At 54.2% G+C, this 18,851-nt stretch overlaps 1 protein-coding gene across 1 annotated transcript in view; it reads right to left on the reverse strand.

Moving 5' to 3' along the window:
• The window catches only part of LOC311516482 (1-phosphatidylinositol 4,5-bisphosphate phosphodiesterase gamma-1-like), a 78,909-nt gene that overhangs the window by 36,795 nt on the left and 23,263 nt on the right, over nucleotides 1-18,851 (reverse strand). Inside the window, exons 2-4 of the mRNA XM_084620588.1 lie at nucleotides 6,062-6,211; nucleotides 5,048-5,141; nucleotides 4,598-4,645 (exon numbers count right to left, since the gene is read on the reverse strand). Of these exons, the coding sequence (XP_084476714.1) occupies nucleotides 4,598-4,645; nucleotides 5,048-5,141; nucleotides 6,062-6,211 (292 nt within the window). The remainder of the gene's footprint in view (nucleotides 1-4,597; nucleotides 4,646-5,047; nucleotides 5,142-6,061; nucleotides 6,212-18,851) is intronic.

The following is an 18,851-nucleotide window of genomic DNA, read 5'->3' on the forward strand; positions in this document are numbered from 1 at the left end:
GTTTGTTCCTGCGCCCTCAATAAGGCTTCTTTAAAATACAGCCAGCTCTCCTGGACTCCTTTCCCCCTCATATTAGCCTCCCAGGGAATCCTGCCCATCAGTTCCCTGAGGGAGTCAAAGTCTGCTTTTCTGAAATCCAGGGTCTGTATTCTGCTGTTGTCCTTTCTTCCTTTTGTAAGGATCCTGAATGCGACCATCTCAGGGTCACTGCTGCCTAGGCTGCCACCCACTTATACTTCTGGAGGATCTGGAGGATGAGAATGATCTGGAGGATGGTGTAGATTGCACGCTCAGCAAATTTGCGGATGATACTAAACTGGGAGGAGTGGTAGATACGCTGGAGGGGAGGGATAGGATACAGAGGGACCTAGACAAATTGGAGGATTGGGCCAAAAGAAATCTGATGAGGTTCAATAAGGATAAGTGCAGGGTCCTGCACTTAGGATGGAAGAATCCAATGCACCGCTACAGACTAGGGGCCGAATGGCTAGGCAGCAGTTCTGCGGAAAAGGACCTAGGGGTGACAGTGGATGAGAAGCTGGATATGAGTCAGCAGTGTGCCCTTGTTGCCAAGAAGGCCAATGGCATTTTGGGATGTATAAGTAGGGGCATAGCAAGCAGATCGAGGGACGTGATCGTTCCCCTCTATTCGACATTGGTGAGGCCTCATCTGGAGTACTGTGTCCAGTTTTGGGCCCCACACTACTAGAAGGATGTGGATAAATTGGAGAGAGTCCAGCGAAGGGCAACAAAAATTATTAGGGGTCTAGAACACATGACTTATGAGGAGAGGCTGAGGGAGCTGGGATTGTTTAGTCTGCAGAAGAGAAGAATGAGGGGGGATTTGATAGCTGCTTTCAACTACCTGAAAGGGGGTTCCAAAGAGGATGGCTCTAGACTGTTCTCAATGGTAGCAGATGACAGAACGAGGAGTAATGGTCTCAAGTTGCAGTGAGGGAGGTTTAGATTGGATATTAGGAAAAACTTTTTCACTATGAGGGTGGTGAAACACTGGAATGCGTTACCTAGGGAGGTGGTAGAATCTCCTTCCTTAGAGGTTTTTAAGGTCAGGCTTGACAAAGCCCTGGCTGGGATGATTTAACTGGGAATTGGTCCTGCTTTGAGCAGGGGGTTGGACTAGATGACCTTCTGGGGTCCCTTCCAACCCTGATATTCTATGATTCTATGATTGATTCTATGATTCCCCTATCAATTCTTCCCTGTTTGTGAGCAGCAGGTCAAGAGGAGCACGGCCCCTAGTTGGTTCCTCCAGCACGTGCACCAGGAAGTTGTCCCCAACACTCTCCAAAAACTTCCTGGATTGTCTGTGCACCGCTGTATTGCTCTCCCAGCAGATGTCAGGGTGACTGAAGTCCCCCATAAGAACCAGGGCCTGTGATCTGGAAACTTCTGTTAGTTGTCCGAAGAAAGCCTCATCTACCTCATCCTCGTGGTCTGTTGGTCTATAGCAGACACCCACCACAACATCACGCCACGAGAGAGCTCTTCTCTGAAAGACTAACATGTGTGTGACTTCAGCAAAAGAACCCCAAGTCAGCAAACTTTTAGAGATGGTGGGCCCGGATCCCCAGCCAGTGTAAATCAAGGCAGCTTTACTGACTTCACACAGTCCCACCCACTCATGGTTACGTGTGCCAGTGTGTATTTGTCTGCAGAACAAGAAGAGGAAGTGGGCCCAGCCCAGTCCTTCCAGTCCCAGGCCTTGCTGGGGATTTGGCTTGGAAGGGATGTGAGCAGAATCTAGCATGCTATTGTGCTTAGTTCTTCACTGGCTTTCTGTCATGCTTCTCGGGGCTAGGTATGGGCTGAATGACTGCAAGAGCTGATAAAAACAACAAGGAGTCTCGTGGCACCTTAATAGGGTTACCAGACAGCAAGTGTGAAAAATTGGGACGGGGGTGGGGGATAATAGGAGCCTATATAAGAAAAAGACCCAAAGATCAGGACTGTCCCAATAAAATCGGGACATCTGTTCACCCTCACCTTAAAGACTAACAGATTTATTTGGGCATAAGCTTTCATGGATAAAATACCACTTCTTCTTCTTCTTCTTCTTCTTCAGATGCATCTGAAGAATTGGTGTTTTACCCACCATTGGCCTGCTAAACCCAGAGTTGTGAGTTCAATCCTTGAGGGGGCCATTTAGGGATTGGGGCAAAAATTGGGGATTGGTCCGGCTTTGAGCAGGGGGTTGGACTAGATGACCTCCTGAGGTCCCTTCCAACCCTGATATTCTATGATTCTATGATAGTCTCTAAGGTGCCACAAGTTCTCCTTTTCTTCAAGCTATTTGGGTTTCAACAGAACCCAAATGCACAGCCCTGTGTGGCTTGAATCTACAGTTACCCAAGTCAGACAGCAGGTGGCAGCATGTTCTATTCCACTCCTGCTCCCTCCTCTCCCCCACCCCTCCCCACCCACTTCTGCACTTGCTAGCCTAGTCTACAGCTGCTCATTGTGTTCTTTGGGATTTGAGGGAGGGCCCTGGGTGTAGTTTAGTAGCACGAGTTCTGATCTACACCAGAAAGGGTTCGCTGGTATAGCTACACCAGCAAACCCTCCAAGCACAGACGCAGCTTAGACCAGCAAAAGAGTTCCTTTCCTAGTAGAGATTATCTCAGATCCGTGAACAAAATAACCTGTCCCAGCAAAGGGACTCTTTTTTTGTGGGTATAACTGCATCTACCCTGGGGCTGTTGCTGGTGCAGCTGTGTCAAGTAGGGGAGTGATTTTTTTCACACTTCTCACCAACAGAGCTAGGCCAGCCAAACTTTTCCAAGTAGACTGGGCCTGAGACACCAAGAACCACATCACTTGATTCCGTGCTGGATGGGCCACAAGCCGTGACTTGGAGAGGTCCCTGGAAGGGCTGGGTATTGGTGTGTGACACCAGCGAAGGAAAGGCAGGCAGGAAAAGCTCAGCCGAGTTGCAGAGATGTGGGTCCTGATCCTGAGAAGTGCCAAGTGCCGTCCCCGCACGGGGACTCTGATCAGAGTTGTGGGTGCTCTGAGAGTTCAAAGACCAATCACTGACTGGGATACGGGTGCTCAGCACTGTTCAGGATCAGACCCCAAGCATTGCTTTGCTTTGCTTCAGCTGGCCTCACTGAATTTAACGTGATCAACTTCAACCGCCTTCAGCTCCGCGGCCAGCCTCTGCGCTGTGCTCGGGAACTCAAGGTAGAGCGGCATGGGGTGGGGATAGCACAGGGGGACTCCTGCTGTGTCTCAGAGACTCAGCCGTGCACCTTCCCAGTAGGCCTCCCAGGATCCCTGCCGTGGCATTAATACCGCTCTCATCTGGCACTTTGAATACGCTGTGCATCCCCCAATGGTGTACAAATTCCACCCTGTCGAGCTGGGCTGCTGTGTAAGCCCATTGCTGGTGTACCCGAGTGCTTTGTAGGACAATCCCAGTGGGATAACAAAATATGCCTCATCAAATCATCTCAGTGGGATTCTGCCAAGTGCCTGGTGCACGGAGGCATCCCTGAAGACTCCCGCAGTGCCGTCTCTTGGGAATAGTCCAGAAGGCCTTTCTCCCTTGCTGTGCTTCTATTTCAGACTTGAATATAGCACTCAGGTCCCCAGGGGACACACCCATGTTTTTGTAAAGCCGATTGCTCCTTCCACACTAGCCCCACTTCCTGTCCCATGTCCCATCATTTCCTGCCCTGGCCCCCTCCTCTTCCTGGATGGAACCCCCTCACTTCCTGTCCGATGTCCTGTTTACACAGAGCTGGCATGCGGCAGGGCAAAGAGGTCTGCTGGGCCCCGCCCCAGCAGCCGCGCCTTGTTAGCTAGCTGGACAGAAAGGGACCAAAATGCTGATTAAACAAAACATTTTAAATCCAGTTTTCTTTCCTCCTCCTTGCCCCCCCTTTCCCCCCTGTCCCATCTCCCAACTCCCCACAGCTTCTCAGAGAGACACTGTCTCATTTCCATCTTTTCCTTTTAGTCCTGTTTGGCTCCAGATTCCTTGAGAGCCTGTTCCAGTGGGATCCTGGCCCTGGCCGCGGCTCTGACAATGGGATCAAATTTCCCCCCTGCTTAAGGCCACAATATCTTACAACCTGAGCCTGTCAGACAACCAGCCCTCATCCCGCTGCCTTAGCATGCTCCAAGCTCCCAGTCGAGCCAGTGGAAGTTCGGAGAGCGCGAGGACTGCAGGATCAGGGCTTCTGCTGCTTTATCTCCTGAGGCTTTATCTCCCAGCCTGTGGGGACTGGGTGATGGGAAAGGAGCAGGCATGGCAGGGCTGTGTGGTGGGCAGAGAGTGGCAGAGAGCTGGACGACTGGGCAAGGCCTCATTTTTCCAGCCACCATGAAATGTTTGTCTCCTCTCCCCATCCTCTAAAGAGCTCAAGCATTTCTCAGCTCATGAAGGGGGTTTGCCAGCCTCAGGCCCTATCATGCCAGCTCCCTCCATCCTGCGCAGACCGCCCTCCGGTGGCTGCCACAGAAAGTGTGGCAAACCCGGGCGAGAGGCAGATAGTCTTTGCAGTGACACCTGCTAGTATGAAAACGCCGAGGGTCATCAACCTTCCTGTCGTCCCTGCCTGTCTGCCTCACTCACCTGCCTTCTCTCGTCCTGTCCATCAAGTCAAACTGTTTCCGCAGCCACCTAGCAAGAGGATTGAGAAGAAACGGATCAGCCTGGAGCCGAGGGGTCCCAGCAGTGAGGCAGCTAGGAGCACGGTGCAGTTAACGCACATGCTGGGGTGATGGGGTCCGGCCTCTTCCGGAGGGGATTACACCTCAGGAAGGCGTTTCATCCCCTCATCAGCACCCCAGCCAGCTCTGGGGCCCGCATTCGTTCAGTGCTCTCCAGGATTACTGGGCACCCCAAAATGGGGATGAAGGAAAACCAAACTAGCGACCCTGTGTGCTCTTCACTTCCCTGAGTCCCACCTCACTCTGCAGTGCCCAGGGGTGGCTCGGATCTCCCGGCCCACCCAGCCAGGCTCTGGAGTGACGGGACAGAGGGATCCCCAGCCCCCCCAGCAGCCCAGCTCCCTGCCCATACCTTTCAATCTGTAGCGGCGTCTGGGCTTTCTGAGTGTCCGTCACCAGCCAGTTCAGGCCCGTCATCCACAGGTTGACGTCTTCCTCACAGAAGGCTGAGGAGGGAGAAGAGCAGAGTCCAGCAGTGGGAGGAGCGGGGCTAAGGGAAGTTCCCTCTCTGCACTTACACTAGAGATGGGGCCAGGCTGCAATGGTCTGCTCCCGGGCTGACCTCTCCCCGCAACTCGGGGGTGCGGGGATTGAGGGATCTGGCTGCTCCTCATCTCTAGCTGAGTTTAGACAATGCACCGAGATGGTGCTCTTCTTCGTACGGACAACAGCACCATTTCCATCCAGCTGGCTTCACCGTTGGCCAACTGGGAACAGGTACCGACTTCTATTTTTCACGGTGGGTGCTCCACACACGTGCTGCCCTGAGGCCCTGCCCCCCAGTCCGCCCCTCCCTGAGGCCCCGCCCTCATTCCACCTCTTCCCGCCCCCACTCTGCCCCCTCCCCCAGGCCCCCCGCCGGCTCACTGCTCTCCGCTCTCCCCCTAGAGTCTCCCAAACAGGGCTGGTGGGCGCTGAGCCCCCGCTATTTTTCCCCATCGGTGGTGGAGCCCCAGAGCACCCCTGGAGTTGGCGCCTGTGCCAATGGGCCAAATTCACCCTGAGAGTGGCATTCCATCAGGGATGGCCCTCGCTGCGAGTGGGGTCTGGGTGGGGCGCTGTGTCAGGGAGGAGGGATGCTGGGAGAAAGGACTGCTGGAGGGAGATGGTGACAACCTGACCTGTCTTCTCCCTGCTAAGAGGCTTCATGGCCCTCTTCCCCCAGCCCGTGTGTCCACGTCCTGGTTTCCACCACAGCTGACTCCCACCCTCTCCCCTGGGCCAGGACAGAGCTTGGGTGGGTGGGAAAGCTGGTGAGGCCGCCTCATCCATGAAACCTTAACAGCCCTAGGAAGAAATGGGGAAGGGAAAGAATCAAGATTAGACCCTCCCTGCCCGTTGTCACCCTCCATCACCCAGCACTGACCAGCAACACTGAGTGTCCGGAGCCTGAAATCCGGGCCATACAGCATGATGAAACACATGGCGGAGTCCAGTTTCCGAGCATCTTCTGGATATCGTTCAAAATCCCGGGAATTCTTCCCTGGGCGGATCTCTTTTATCTCCCGAATGTCGACTAGAGGAGAAAGAGATGGACACGTGACCCTTTCCCAGAAGCCCATCCTCGTTTTCACTCTTCCATGCCCAGAGCCGCAGCTGCTGTTGTGCAGTGTAGTGATTAATAATGACATATTCCGGCAGTACCTTTTAGCTGGATTGTGTGCATGAAAATAACTCCGGGCCTCACTGAAATGCAGCCACCTCTGGGGTGGAACACAGCAGCTGCTTAACTACATGCAGCAGCTTCAGACAGGACGTGAGGAAGAATCATGTTTCCAATCAAATGCTTAGGAGGAATTTGGGGAGGCAGAATGCATCCAGTCAGAGATATCATTTCTACTCTTGTGAAAAGTGCCATGTGATCAGTTATAACCCCAAGCAGCCAGGACTGCAAGCTTATCTGACGTGCACTCAGTGGCACGGCACCCTCGAGCATGTCACTGGGGCTTTCGGGTCTATGCCATCTCAGAAGGAAGCAGGTTGTTGCATGACCACTTTCTGCAACACATAGGTTTTCCTTGTGGGTCAGCTCTGCAAGCAGATTCGCAGTGGAGCTCTGCAGCATTGTTTATGTATTGTGAGCCTTGGAAGGATTCTGGTTTTACTAGTCAATGTTGATTTCACTGCACACAGACAAACCAATAACAAATCTTTCCACTGATAATAACTGAAATTGACAGCTAGGCAAAGTATGAAAAATGCGGTGTGAGAACTTATTAGAGTTTGCTTTTAGGGTATTTGCTTTGTATGCTTTGACGTAACGCAGCCAGTTTGTGTGTGAACGATTATACAGCTTTAATTTTTTGAATCTCAGCCTCTACTGTCATAACTAATTATTGTCTGACCCATCCCGATAATTTCCCCCACTGTGAAAATTTATATTGATACAACTAAAACAATGCTTAAAAACCCTTAATTTTGTGCTGTTGTGAACAATTAAATTGATAAGCATTTTTAAAAATGCTTAAAAATGAATATTATCCCTCAAAAGGACATATTAAAAAATCAAATTCTGGCAAGCCCAGGTTTTGTAAATATGTATGTAAACAAACAAGAGAGCAGAGGGCAGAGCCCCAGCGCTCAGAAGCAACCCTACAATAACAAACTAAGAGGAAAATAGTTTCAGGTTTCCAACGGGGCTGCAATTCAAAGACTAGAAAGTTATTTTAAAGAGTGCTGGGCAAAGGCCTGGTAACTTTATTTAGGCAAAGCTCTCTCTGAGGGCTGTGGGAGTTTTGCCTGAGTAAAGACTGAGGGGGAAATTCACCCCTGGTCGGCGGCCCAGAACAAAGCCTAGTCAAGTTCATACCCCATTAGGGCTGGAGAAGGAATCAAGCAGTGCCCTGCTGCACGGGCTGGCTTTCATTCGGCGAGAGAGGACAGCTAAGCCACTGTGTATGACCGGGCTCTCCTTGCATGGTGGGATTCTCGAATGGTGAAAGCCACAAGAATGGAGTTTGCAGATCAACCAGCGTCACTGCTGGGGGAGCTGCGTACTGGCCAGACGTGTCTCAGCCATGGAGTCAGAATGAACCGAGCCCATGGGTATGTGACACAGCCCTGCCCAGGCAGGTGTATTATACCCATGTCTGGTCATTGTCTTGATATTGCACCCAAAGGGCTCCTGTGGGGGTCTCTGCCAAAGCTAAGCACTAGCTGGTTCTCATGGGTATTGTGAGGTGTTTGTACAGGAAACCATTTTAGAGTCATGTAACATGTAGTCTATTATGCTCCCAAACTGCTGGAGGTAAAACATGCCATCCCAGGCAGGATGAGTCTCAGAGCTGAGTAACTCAACACTGAGAATAATCGACTAGTCCTGGGTTTGTGATCTGGATCAGGTGCAGGCTGGAGCATCCACAAGACGAAAGGAGCCCTGGACTCTGAATAGGGGACCTTCAGGGGTGAACCGAAGTTACCAAATTGCCTTGACTATGAAACGAGACAAAAGTCTGGATCTGTGTAAGAGGAGAAAGGGCACGAGATGTTCTCCATTACAGAAGTGGCTCTGCCCGCAGGAAAGGCGGATCCCAGAGCTCAGGGCTGGACAAACGCAGCAAGGACTGACCATTGGGTGAGAAACACCTTCTCAGATGGCAAAGGAACCGCTTAATAAGTACGGGGTCTAGACTGTTTTATATTTTTCTTTTATCTGTCATCATATGTTGCCAAATCCTTATCGGGGCAAAGGAAGCTCCCTAAAAGTCAGGAGGGCCACCACTGCTTGAACCATGGCCCCCCCCCATGCTGCCCCTTCCCCCCAAGACCCCTCCCACACGGCCCTTCCCCTGAGGCCCCGCCCCCTGCTGCCCCTTCCCTGAGGCTCCTCCCCTGCCACCCCTTCCCCTGAGGCCCCTCCCACACAGCCCTTCCCCTGCGGCCCCGCCCCCTACTGCCCCTTCCCCGAGGCCCCTCCCCTGCTGCCCTTTCCCCTGAGGCCCCAAACACTGCTGCTTCTTCCCACCAAGGCCCCGCCCTCACGCCTCCTTTTTCCCCCAAGATCCCCACCCCCCACTCGCTCTTCTCCGCCCTCTCCCCCTGTCGCTTGCCTTTATGCCCGGTAAAAAGTGGGCAGGCATAGCCCCCTGGCCCTCCTGTTCCAGCACCCCATATCCTTATATTTGCTTTTATTTAAATATTTATCTCAAGCTCGGGCAAATAAACTTCACTTTGGTTTTACTATAGACACGTCTAAGTGCCTTATGCTAAAGAGTGTGTTGAACGGAGGTGACCCCAGTGATTGGGGGGGGCACGGCTTCCCCAGAGGCAGCAGCTCGTTGGGCAGTGTGGGTGTCCAGAAGCCCCGGGACTGGGTACTCGAGTGTAACCAAGCAGGGTGTGTAAATTGCTAGGCTCTACTGGGGAAGAGGGGGGCTTGCGATAGCCCTTGTGTTGCCAGCAGCCGGCCCATTCGCCTGGCACAGACCGGGCTCCCTCACACCGTAAGCGGGTGGCTGATGATTCACCCCAGACACCTCGATTCACCCCCAGAAATGTCACAGGCATCTCAGATGGACGGGAAGGCGGGCTAGTGCTTTACCAGCCTCATCAATAGGGAAACAAGAGGAAAGCCGCCCTACTCCACTCCCAGGCCCACTCTCGAATGGGGACAAGATCACCAGACCCCTGCCCACCGTTCAGTCTCTTTCCAAACAACATCCTGGGGGCCCCACTGCCAGGGCAGGTCTCCAGCCACTCAGAGCCTGTCAGCTGCTGATCTGGGGCCACCAGGTGCCTTCCAAAGGGATCGACTGGCATGGACAGAAGACACGAGGAGGCAGGGCTGAGAGCAGAGGTTGGGAAATAGATTCAGAGCCTGATCCAGGGCAGGGTGCATCCAACTGGGTAGTAAGAAGTGAATCCTCAGTTCTCTGGGAGTAGGGTGCAGGCCTTTCTGCCATGGTTTTCACACATGCCACAAGGCTCCTGGCCATACCATGGAGAAGTGCTGTGATCGGCTGGGCCGAGCGCCAGGCAGGGGTTATGGAACCCCGTGGCCAGTCTCCACCATACGCACATTCACCTTCTCACCCCCTGCCATGCAAAACAGACTGGGAGTGTGGGAGGGACACTGGGCGAGGGGCAGGAGCCAGTGGGATTTTGGCTTATGGAGACACTGGGAAATGGAGCGAGAATGGATGAGACGCTGCACAGGGAACTGGGCTGAGGTGGGGTCATACCAGGAACAGGGGTAGAAGTCACGGAGAGCTGATTGCTTCCTGCCCTGAACCTTGGGTCCCCATTCACACCTGGGCTGAGGGGGGTCAAAAGACTGGCACTCATGCTGGCCAGTGTGAATGAGACACAGGGTGTGGGGCAGAGGGGACTGAAGCCCAGGACCATGGGTAGGGGGCAGAGGAGTCTGACAGGGATATGGGCACCCCTGTGTCGGGGGATGTGACAGAGGAGGCTGACAGGTGTGCAGGCACTGGGAGCCCCTGTGCCAGGGGGATGGAAAAGACAAGGCTGACGGGGGGGGAGGGGGCAGGCACCTCTGTCCCAGGGGGATGGGATGGAGAAGGCTGACAGGTGTGCAGGCACTGGGCATCCCTATGCCCAGGGATGGGACGGAGGAGGCTGATGGGGTGGTGGGCACTGGGCACCCTGTGCTGGGGGGATGGGATGGAGGATGCTGGCAGGAGTGCAGGCATTGGGCACCCCTGTGCTAGGGGGATGGGACGGAGGAGGCTGATGGCGGTGCGGGCACTGGGCACCCCTGTGCCAGGGGATGGGATGGAGGATGCTGGCAGGAGTGCGGGCATTGGGCACCCCTGCTAGGGGATGGGACGGAGGAGGCTGATGGTGGTGCGGGCACTGGGCCCCCCCGCTGCAGGTGCCAGGAAGGAAGATGCCAGCCTTGGAGCCAGAGCAGCTCCTCCCAGCTCCATTGGCACTGGTGTCTCTCTCTGGCTGGTAAACAGCTCCCAGAGGTCAGGCCTCCTTCGCTAGCAGTCGGGTTACCCGGGTAACACCAGAACGCTGTCAGGAAACCGACAACATCACCCGCATCGGCTGCCAAATCTGATGCTGGCAGCACAGCCGAGGCGAAGAAATCTGCCAGCGGGTCTGGAGAGACACCAGGGTCCGCAGGGGCTGCACAGAGCTGGGGACCAGGGGTCTCAGGATGGGCTGGACAGAGCAGCCCCCTAGGACACTCTGTCCTGCCCCCCATGGAGATGCAGAGGTGGTTTCCCTGTGCAGAGTGCAAGGGGCTATGTCCTGGCTGGGTAACCTGCGCCCACAGAGAAAGGGTCAGACCCCTGCTTAGCTCTCCTGGAGGCATGCCAGGGTGTCAGCAGGGTTTACAGGGCTGGGGTGAGCTGTAGAAACCATTCCCTCTGATAAGGCCAACGCCCCCTTCCCTGTGATCCAGTCCGCTTCCCTCTCCCTGGATTGAGTGTCTGATCCCTTTCACCAACTGCCCGTGAAATAACTTCTTCCTCCGGTGCCCCCACACTGCTTTCCTACGCTCCTGGCAGCGAGACCTTGCTCTGACGTCCCACTCATGTCAGGCAGGTGGCCCAGAAGGACTGGCTGATGTGTCTGAGTGGGGACAGCAGGAATCCAGAGGCTCAGGTAGTGGATAAGAGAGCGGGGCGTGTGTATGTGGGAGACCTCAGCCCAACCTCCTGTCCTCTGCAGCCTCCATTTCTAGATCTCTAGATGGCCCCCTCTCTACAGACCTCAGAAGATTCCTCTGGGAGGTGAGGATAGGGTGAAATCAGGGAGCTCTGGGAGGGAAGGTATCCTGGGGTACCCCCCTTCCCTTGGCATTCTGACATTTGCTGGAACAGAGAGCCCCCTTGTGAGGCCTCGAATGGAAAATCGGTTTTCCACTGACACTATTGATCGGCACTGGCAGAGGATCCAGCCGTGCCTCTGCAAGGAAACAGGTTAGAAGCTTCTTTCACAAAGGGAAAGCGCAGGTCTCCAGCAGCCCTGTGACAGGCCCTGTGTGAGCTCATCAGAGCTGGCAGGCCGCCACGGGGGTCACTCAGTCTAATTCTAGTAACTCCTGAAACTGGACTTTGACCCACTGAATGTTGGCTGTGGGCACTAGGTCCCACCTAGGGGAGACCAACAGTAGCGATTGGCTCTCTCTCCTGCCGTCTGAGTTTGTGCTACACACTGGCAAAATGAATTGGGAGAATCTGGGAATTGCATTTAATGTCTCCTTGTTCAGAGACTCATAATTCAGGAAGCCTGGTCTCGGTCGCTTCAAATTGTGCACAACAGCTCTACTATGAGCCCAGATCTGACCTGTCAGGTTTGAGGTCACTAGATCTTTTCTGTAGATTGTAGAGGTGGAAAGGCAAAACCGTCTTTATATCATGGAAACTCAGTTGCAGTCTTAATTATGGAGTGACTGTTGTTCCTCCCTAGTACACAGGGATCGCTTCGCCCACTGCTGAAATGCAGCCAGCTCTGGAGTGGAGCCCAGCAATTCCTGAGCAGCGCACAGGAACACGACGCAATGGTTTAGGGCACGAAGGGAAGGAGGATCCCACATGCAGTAGGAACTGCACCGAAGTCGGCGGAATGTTGTTACCTGAGTTGGCTTGTGCACAGGACACCCAGCTTAGCACCTCCAGCCGCTTGCAGAAAGTGCCAGGGGATCTGCAATGGCCACCTCGCCCCTGAAAGGCATCATCTGACACCGGGGAGCTGGGGTCATCGCTGACTTGAAGAAGAGAGTGCCCCCTACTGAGTCAGCCACCCCAATCCCTGCAGCACAGCACCCCTAGTTCTGACTGATGGGGGAGAGAGCCCCGTCATGCATCACCATCACCCCTTCCTGCAATGCAGCATCCCCTGACACTGTGCTACCTTCGCTGTTTACGGAGTCCCGACACCACTTCCTGCACATATGGGAATTTTACAGGGCACAGCCTTCCCTTCCCTTTGCCTCCATCGGCCTCCTTATTGCCACATAGGTCACCTTTGAACAAGGAAGTCACTCTCTCTGCTAATCAGTTTCACTTAGGATGACAACAGATGAAGTAAGCAGCAACTGTGTGGGAGCAGATAGCCCTGCGTAATCTGCCCTTGCTATGCCCTGCCCTGTGGTGGGACCAGGGGGATTCTCACCTTCCCCATTGGCATGTGACGTTCATCTCGATATCTCTGATTTCCCCCATCTGTTTCCTCTCCTCTGCCTTATCCAGCCCTCTTCCTCTTTCCCTGACCCCCTTGTTCTCACTCCTTTCCTCTCTCTTTTCTTATTTCGTATGGAGCTTTCTCTCGGTTATTTCTCCAGGTCTAGCCAGGGCAGGGGAAAAGTGCCACATTCACACACTTGGGGCATGAAGTCTCGTGCTTATCTGCAGAGCAGGTACAGCGCAGCCAGTGGCAAAGCCAAGTCTCCCCCCGCCCCCTGCTCTCCTAATGCATCCCCGCCCTGCCTCGATGGACCAACTCAAGGGCTGAGGGGGAAGTTCAGTCTCCGTGCTCCAGTCAAGTCTTGGCCTGTGGATGAGGTTGCTAAGAAAGGGGCTAATGAGTGCCAGTGGAGGTAGTAGGTTTTGCTTAATGCGTGTGCTTAGAATGGACTGAGATCAGCCAAACTCATTTCATACAGGCCAAGAAACAGCCAACACTGCTGGCGACGATTTTCACCATGGGTTGAATCCGAACTGGTGACCTAGAGGTAAAAGGCCCCATGCCCCTTTACAGCCCACAGGACACCCAGATTCACCCCAGCTTTCCCTGTTTTGTTTTTCAGATCTACTCTCCACGTACCCAAATAATCCATCCCATAACCCTCTTCACATTGTTGTCCCACATACTAGCTGTCCCCTTCCAGCGCAGGAGGAGTGGGTAGGACTTCCTATGGAGCTCCTCAAAGTTACTCCCTAATTGGCCAGAGGAGTCAACATCTTTCTGAGATGCCCAGACTGGGAGCGGTATCCCGGCTAGGCCACATCCTTCCCCTCGATATTACGACATCCTGGGTACACGGACATTGGAGTTGGCATTTCCAGTGTGGCTAGACACAAAAATAGGCACTGGGGTAGACACTAAAAATAGCCCTGTAGCCACGGCTGCATGGGCGGCGGGACAGCTAGCTGCTGCGAGTATACAAGGTTTCAGATGGGACGGGGCCCATGCAGCTGCAGCTACCTTGGTATTTTTTAGCAACTTCTACCTGAGCTGGAAATGCCACCTCCAGCTTCGATGGGACCATATTCCATGCCATTCCAGGCCCCGTCACTGGCTCAGAGCTATAGAGGGAGTTAGTGACGGAGCTGGGATCAGAACTGCGGAGTTCCTGGCTGGTGGGATAACGAGGCAGCATGCAGAAATGCAAGGCAGCATCCCGTCCCCCTGCTCTGCAGAATAGGAGCTGACAGCACAGTCAGAAATGAATCCTGCAGCTTGCTGCCCTCACTCTGTGCTTTTCCTCTCCTAGGAGACACCCAGACAGCCCATTTCCCCGACTCTATTCTGGGATGGTTCAGGAAACAACCGAACACAAACAAAGAGCAAGGCTTGGGGGAAAGGACGGGCTTGGCTAACAGAGGGTATAGAAACACATAGCGCAGCACACATGGAATATGGTCAGTTATTAAAAGAACTGAAACCAACCCTTCCTCCCTCATAATTTCTCCTGGGGGAGGGAAAGACAAAAGACCTACAGGGGACAGATGTTAGTCATGTTGTGCAATGCACTTCTGGAAGGCCCTCAAAGGCTCTGTAACGTAAGAACCGGAACAGACTAGGCCGGAGTAGAATAGGATTGATTGATGAACTCAGGACTGGGAGAAAGGAAGGTCTTCGATGCTGAGGGGGAAAGATCCTTCACTGCTCTTCCGGCTGTATGGAATAGGAAAGAAACACTCCTCAACCTCAAGTGACCCTGGCCAAGAAAGAATAACGAAGAAAATACAGAAAACGTACAGCCTCTGAGGAATGATCAGTTCTAACTATAAAATGGTCCGGAGTTACTCTACAGTGGGTCGGTGGCTCTGTAAATCACCTTGCACACCCCTCAGCATGCCCAAAGGAGGACTTTGTACTTGTCCACTCTGTAGTCTTTAGAGCCCCAGACCTGTACCCAAGTCTCCTGGCACTCCTCGTTCAGAGCTTTATTTCTCCTCGGTGCTGTAACAGCGCCTTGGTCATGGGACTCTGATTCTTTTCTGGGTCTAGCAGAGTGACATGCCTCCACATGAGGCAGGGAGTTCCACAGTGGCTTGAGAAAGTACCTCCTTTCATCCTAGTTGCTGAGTTCTTGTAATGCTGGGATGGGATAAATAGAGGCCTCCAACCAGCTTTCTCTGCACTGTGCACTATCATAACAGCGCATCTCATAGCTCGTCTTATTTGCCTGCTCTCTCTAAAGAGGAATGCTCCTCTGGGCCAATCTGAGCTCATCTTTTAATTGAAGACGTCTGCCCAAAGGTGGCAATTTAAAACCACAGGGTGTTTCTCTCTCAGTGCACTCTTATTATCCTCTCTATATAAAGACGCAGACCGTGGGTCAGTAGGGTGGGGTTTCCGTGCTGGGCTCTTTCTCAGCATTTCAGAGACAGCATTTCCAGCTGTTACTTTTGCAGCACTGGCTCAAAGGGTGCCTCGAGGTGTGCCAGTCCAGGGTGGGTGCAGCCAGTAAGGGGCATTGATCGGTGCTGTAATGGTTGTACAAAGGCACGTGTTGGAAATTCTGTGCTCTAAGGACCTCTGTGTGCATGAAGCCCAGCCCTGTAAGATACACTGTTCTACCCTTCATTTGTGTCTGGTGCCAGTGGCTAAGAAAGATTGGTCTTTCGTGATTATACGTTCCATTCTGTTTGACACAGGCAATGACCAGGCACTCGAAAAAAGAGCAGGAATAGTAGAGATGGGGTCAGATCTCAGCACTGTCCCCAGGGGATTGCCAGCATTACAGACTGGCTGACCAGGGTGGGAGACTACCCAGAGCGCTGTGGTTGGAGGTGGGGGGGTCACTGCTTAATTTGTGCTGGGCTTGCCAGGGCTGAGCCCCGGCACCTCTAGGCTTGGCAGTTCATAGCCCTGGCCCCTCTGGGATGCCGGCCAGCAGCTGCCACTCTCCGGCTGCCCAGCTCTGAAGGCAGTGCCGCTGCCGGCAGGAGCACAGAAGTAAAGGTGGCAAGCTATGGTATCGCCACCCTCACTTCTGCACGGCTGCTGGCAGGGCGCTGCCTTCAGAGCTGGGCGCCCAACCAGCAGCCGCAGCTCTCTGGCCGCCATGGTCAAGAGGGGCGGGCCTGGGTGCATGTCCATGGAAGGGAGCTCGGGGAAAAGGGTGGGGAGGCAGTGGGGCCTGGGGGTGATGGGGACCCCAGGGAGGCAGAAGGGGCCAGGGCAATGGAGGGGGGATGGGGAGGCAGCGGGGGCCAGGGGCACCAAAATACAAGTTTGCCCAGGATGTCATTTTCCCTAAGGCTGGCCCGGTTACAGACACCATGACTTTCATTGACCTTATGGGCATGGCAGTTCTAATAATCTCCTGAAAACCCACTCCTCGATGCCAGCCATTGGTTACGGCAGATCGACCACAGCTCCCCCTGCTGTAGATCACCTTTCTTCCATTGAAAGGAGATCGGAAGCTCTTTGGGGCTGAGGCCACGTCTAACGGTGGGTTTGGAAAGCACTGTCCAACCCGGTGGCTGGCTACGAGGGTGAGGACAGAGAAGGGTGGGCTTGTGCTTCAGGCCCTGGAACTCTGGCAATCTGGGTTCAATTCCCTGCCCTGCCACAGACTCGCTGTGTGACTATGAGCATGTTACTTAATCTCCCAGTGCCTCAGTTCCCCATCTGACATCCCACAGATACTGTTGGGCCAGCACCATGGCTGCATGTGGATTTGGCCACTGGGCAGGGGATTTACATGGGAAGACTGAAGAATTAAATCCTTTTGGCTTGGCCAAATGAACACAAAGGGGGATGGCGCTAACCACCTAGGAGAACAAGATCATGGACATGAAGTGAGAGCAAGTGTTCTGGATAGTCCAAGAGTGCGAGAACTGAATTAACCACAGTAAAATCTCACCTGGGTGGCAGGGAATGTTTCTAGCAGTGAGATCTATTAAGCCAGTGGATCCCAAACCGTGGGCCTCAGAGCATTTGCTGATGGCCTGTAGAAAGCTGGCTGGTCCCCCGATGCTGGTTCCTCCTGCTTGTTTCCAGCTACTACGTCATAGTACAGAAAGCTAAAAATGTTACTTTCCCATCAGAGTTTGCTGCCGTTGCCACAGGAATGCTGGGCGATTGAGAGTGGAAGGAGAGGTGGTTTCCAGGATCATGAATGGGAGGTGAAGTGTCCTCATAATTGTGAATGGAAAGGGGGCTGCCCAGGAGGGAATCTCTCTATTAAGATGTGGCCCACCTGGTGGAAAGGTTTGCGAACCCCTGTGGTAGACAGGGGACGAGGCTGCCAAGGAAGGGGCGAAAGTCCCGCTGTTTGAGGCACTGAAGACTAGACTGGACAGGCAGCCAACGTGACCAAATGGGTCTTCGTTCTCTCACGTCTATGATTCTGGGCCTGTTGCTGGCGTAGCGGAACCTGATTCCAAGGGCTAGGGGTTGGTGCAGCTCAAGGCTGCGGCCCTTACTGGCAAAATCTTGTAACTTCCACTCTCCTTCTCCAAAAAGAAAAGGAGGACTTGTGGCACCTTAGAGACTAACCAATTTATTAGAGCATAAGCAGCTCACGAAAGCTTATGCTCTAATAAATTGGTTAGTCTCTAAGGTGCCACAAGTCCTCCTTTTCTTTTTGCGAATACAGACTAACATGGCTGTTACTCTGAAACCTCTCCTTCTCCAGTGTCTCTTCAGAGTTCTCCCGGTGCCCTGCTCATGGCCTTGCCTTCTAGCAGGGGAGAAGGTGCAGCCCTGGCGCACAGGAAGAGCGTCAGAGGCTGTGGGTGACATTATGACAAGGGCGGGCAAGAGACCATAGGGGAAGAAAGCCCCCTCTCCTGGACACTCAATGCATCTCAGGCTGTGAAGGGTGCTTCCCAGAGGGGCCAGCCAGCATGGTGATGAACCTCGGAAGAGCCCTCAGGATGTGCGATAACTGTCACAGGAGGAAAACTACTTGGGGGCCCTTTGTCTGGCAAAGCCTGCCATTAACGAGAAACAATCAGCGCTACGTGGAAAGAGACAGCTAGCGCGGGGTTATTGTGCTGTAGGAGCGAGCAGGAAATGGGTCATTTCCCGGGGAATTTCCAGCAATGCTCCAGCTGGGTTTGTGACACAGTGGCAGGTATGGGGGCAGCTTGAGTGGGCAAGGGGCCAGGCCTGGGAGGGGTCAGGAATGGACTTCTCTATGTGTCACTGTGTTAGTTATCCAGACCCTCAGCTGCCCAGCATCACGTGGGGATGTTCTTGTGTCCTCAGGGGTGTTTGTGTCCGTGCCTTTGTGTGTGTACCTCCCTAATTGGGAGCGTGCCTGTGTGCATCTACGGGTTTGTATGTATGTGTCTGGAGAGAGGAGCGAAAATCCTGAGCCCTGGAGTGCCCACGGGCAGCACCTGTATATGAGAGTGGATGTAGAGAGCAAGCAGGCTTCCCACAAGTCACCAATGCAGCCCCTTCAGCCTCCCCAAACAGCCGGGCGTGGCCCCACCCACACTCCACCCCCAGGGCCCCGCTTCGGCGGCACCGCTGGGCTCCAGAGGCTGGGGTCACGCCGCCCACCTTCCTGGGGCTGGGGAGGCTGCAGCGGTGCCCCCCGCTCTCCCTCCCCGCGCTCTGGGGCTGGAGGGCTTGCGGGCACTAGCCAGCCTGGAGGGGGGGGCCGGCAGCCATGGTGGGGGGCCTGTGGGTTCCGGGGCGCGTGGAAGGGGCGGGGCCTTGGGCAGAAGGGGTGGGGCTGAGGGGCTAGCCTCCCCCAGCCAGAGGTTCATGCACTGCCCATGCCCTTCAGCTGAGCAGTTCAGAGGTCCTTGCTCTAGATCTGGGATGGCCAAACTGCGGCTTGTGAGACACATGCAGCTCTTTTACAGTTAAGATGCCCCCCATGCTCCCCCCATTCTCCACCTACCAGACTGGTGGGGGAGGAAGCTCGGGGCTTCTGCCCTGCGGCGGGGTGGTGAGGCTAGGAGCTTCTGCCAGAGGCAACTGGTGCCTGCTGAGAGTGGGGGGCACAATTTAAAGGTTGCCCCCCCCAACAGCTTGAGTCACACACCCTC

This window comes from Lepidochelys olivacea (assembly GCF_965140295.1).
Source record: "Lepidochelys olivacea isolate rLepOli2 genome assembly, chromosome: 2".
NCBI lineage: Eukaryota > Metazoa > Chordata > Testudines > Cheloniidae > Lepidochelys > Lepidochelys olivacea.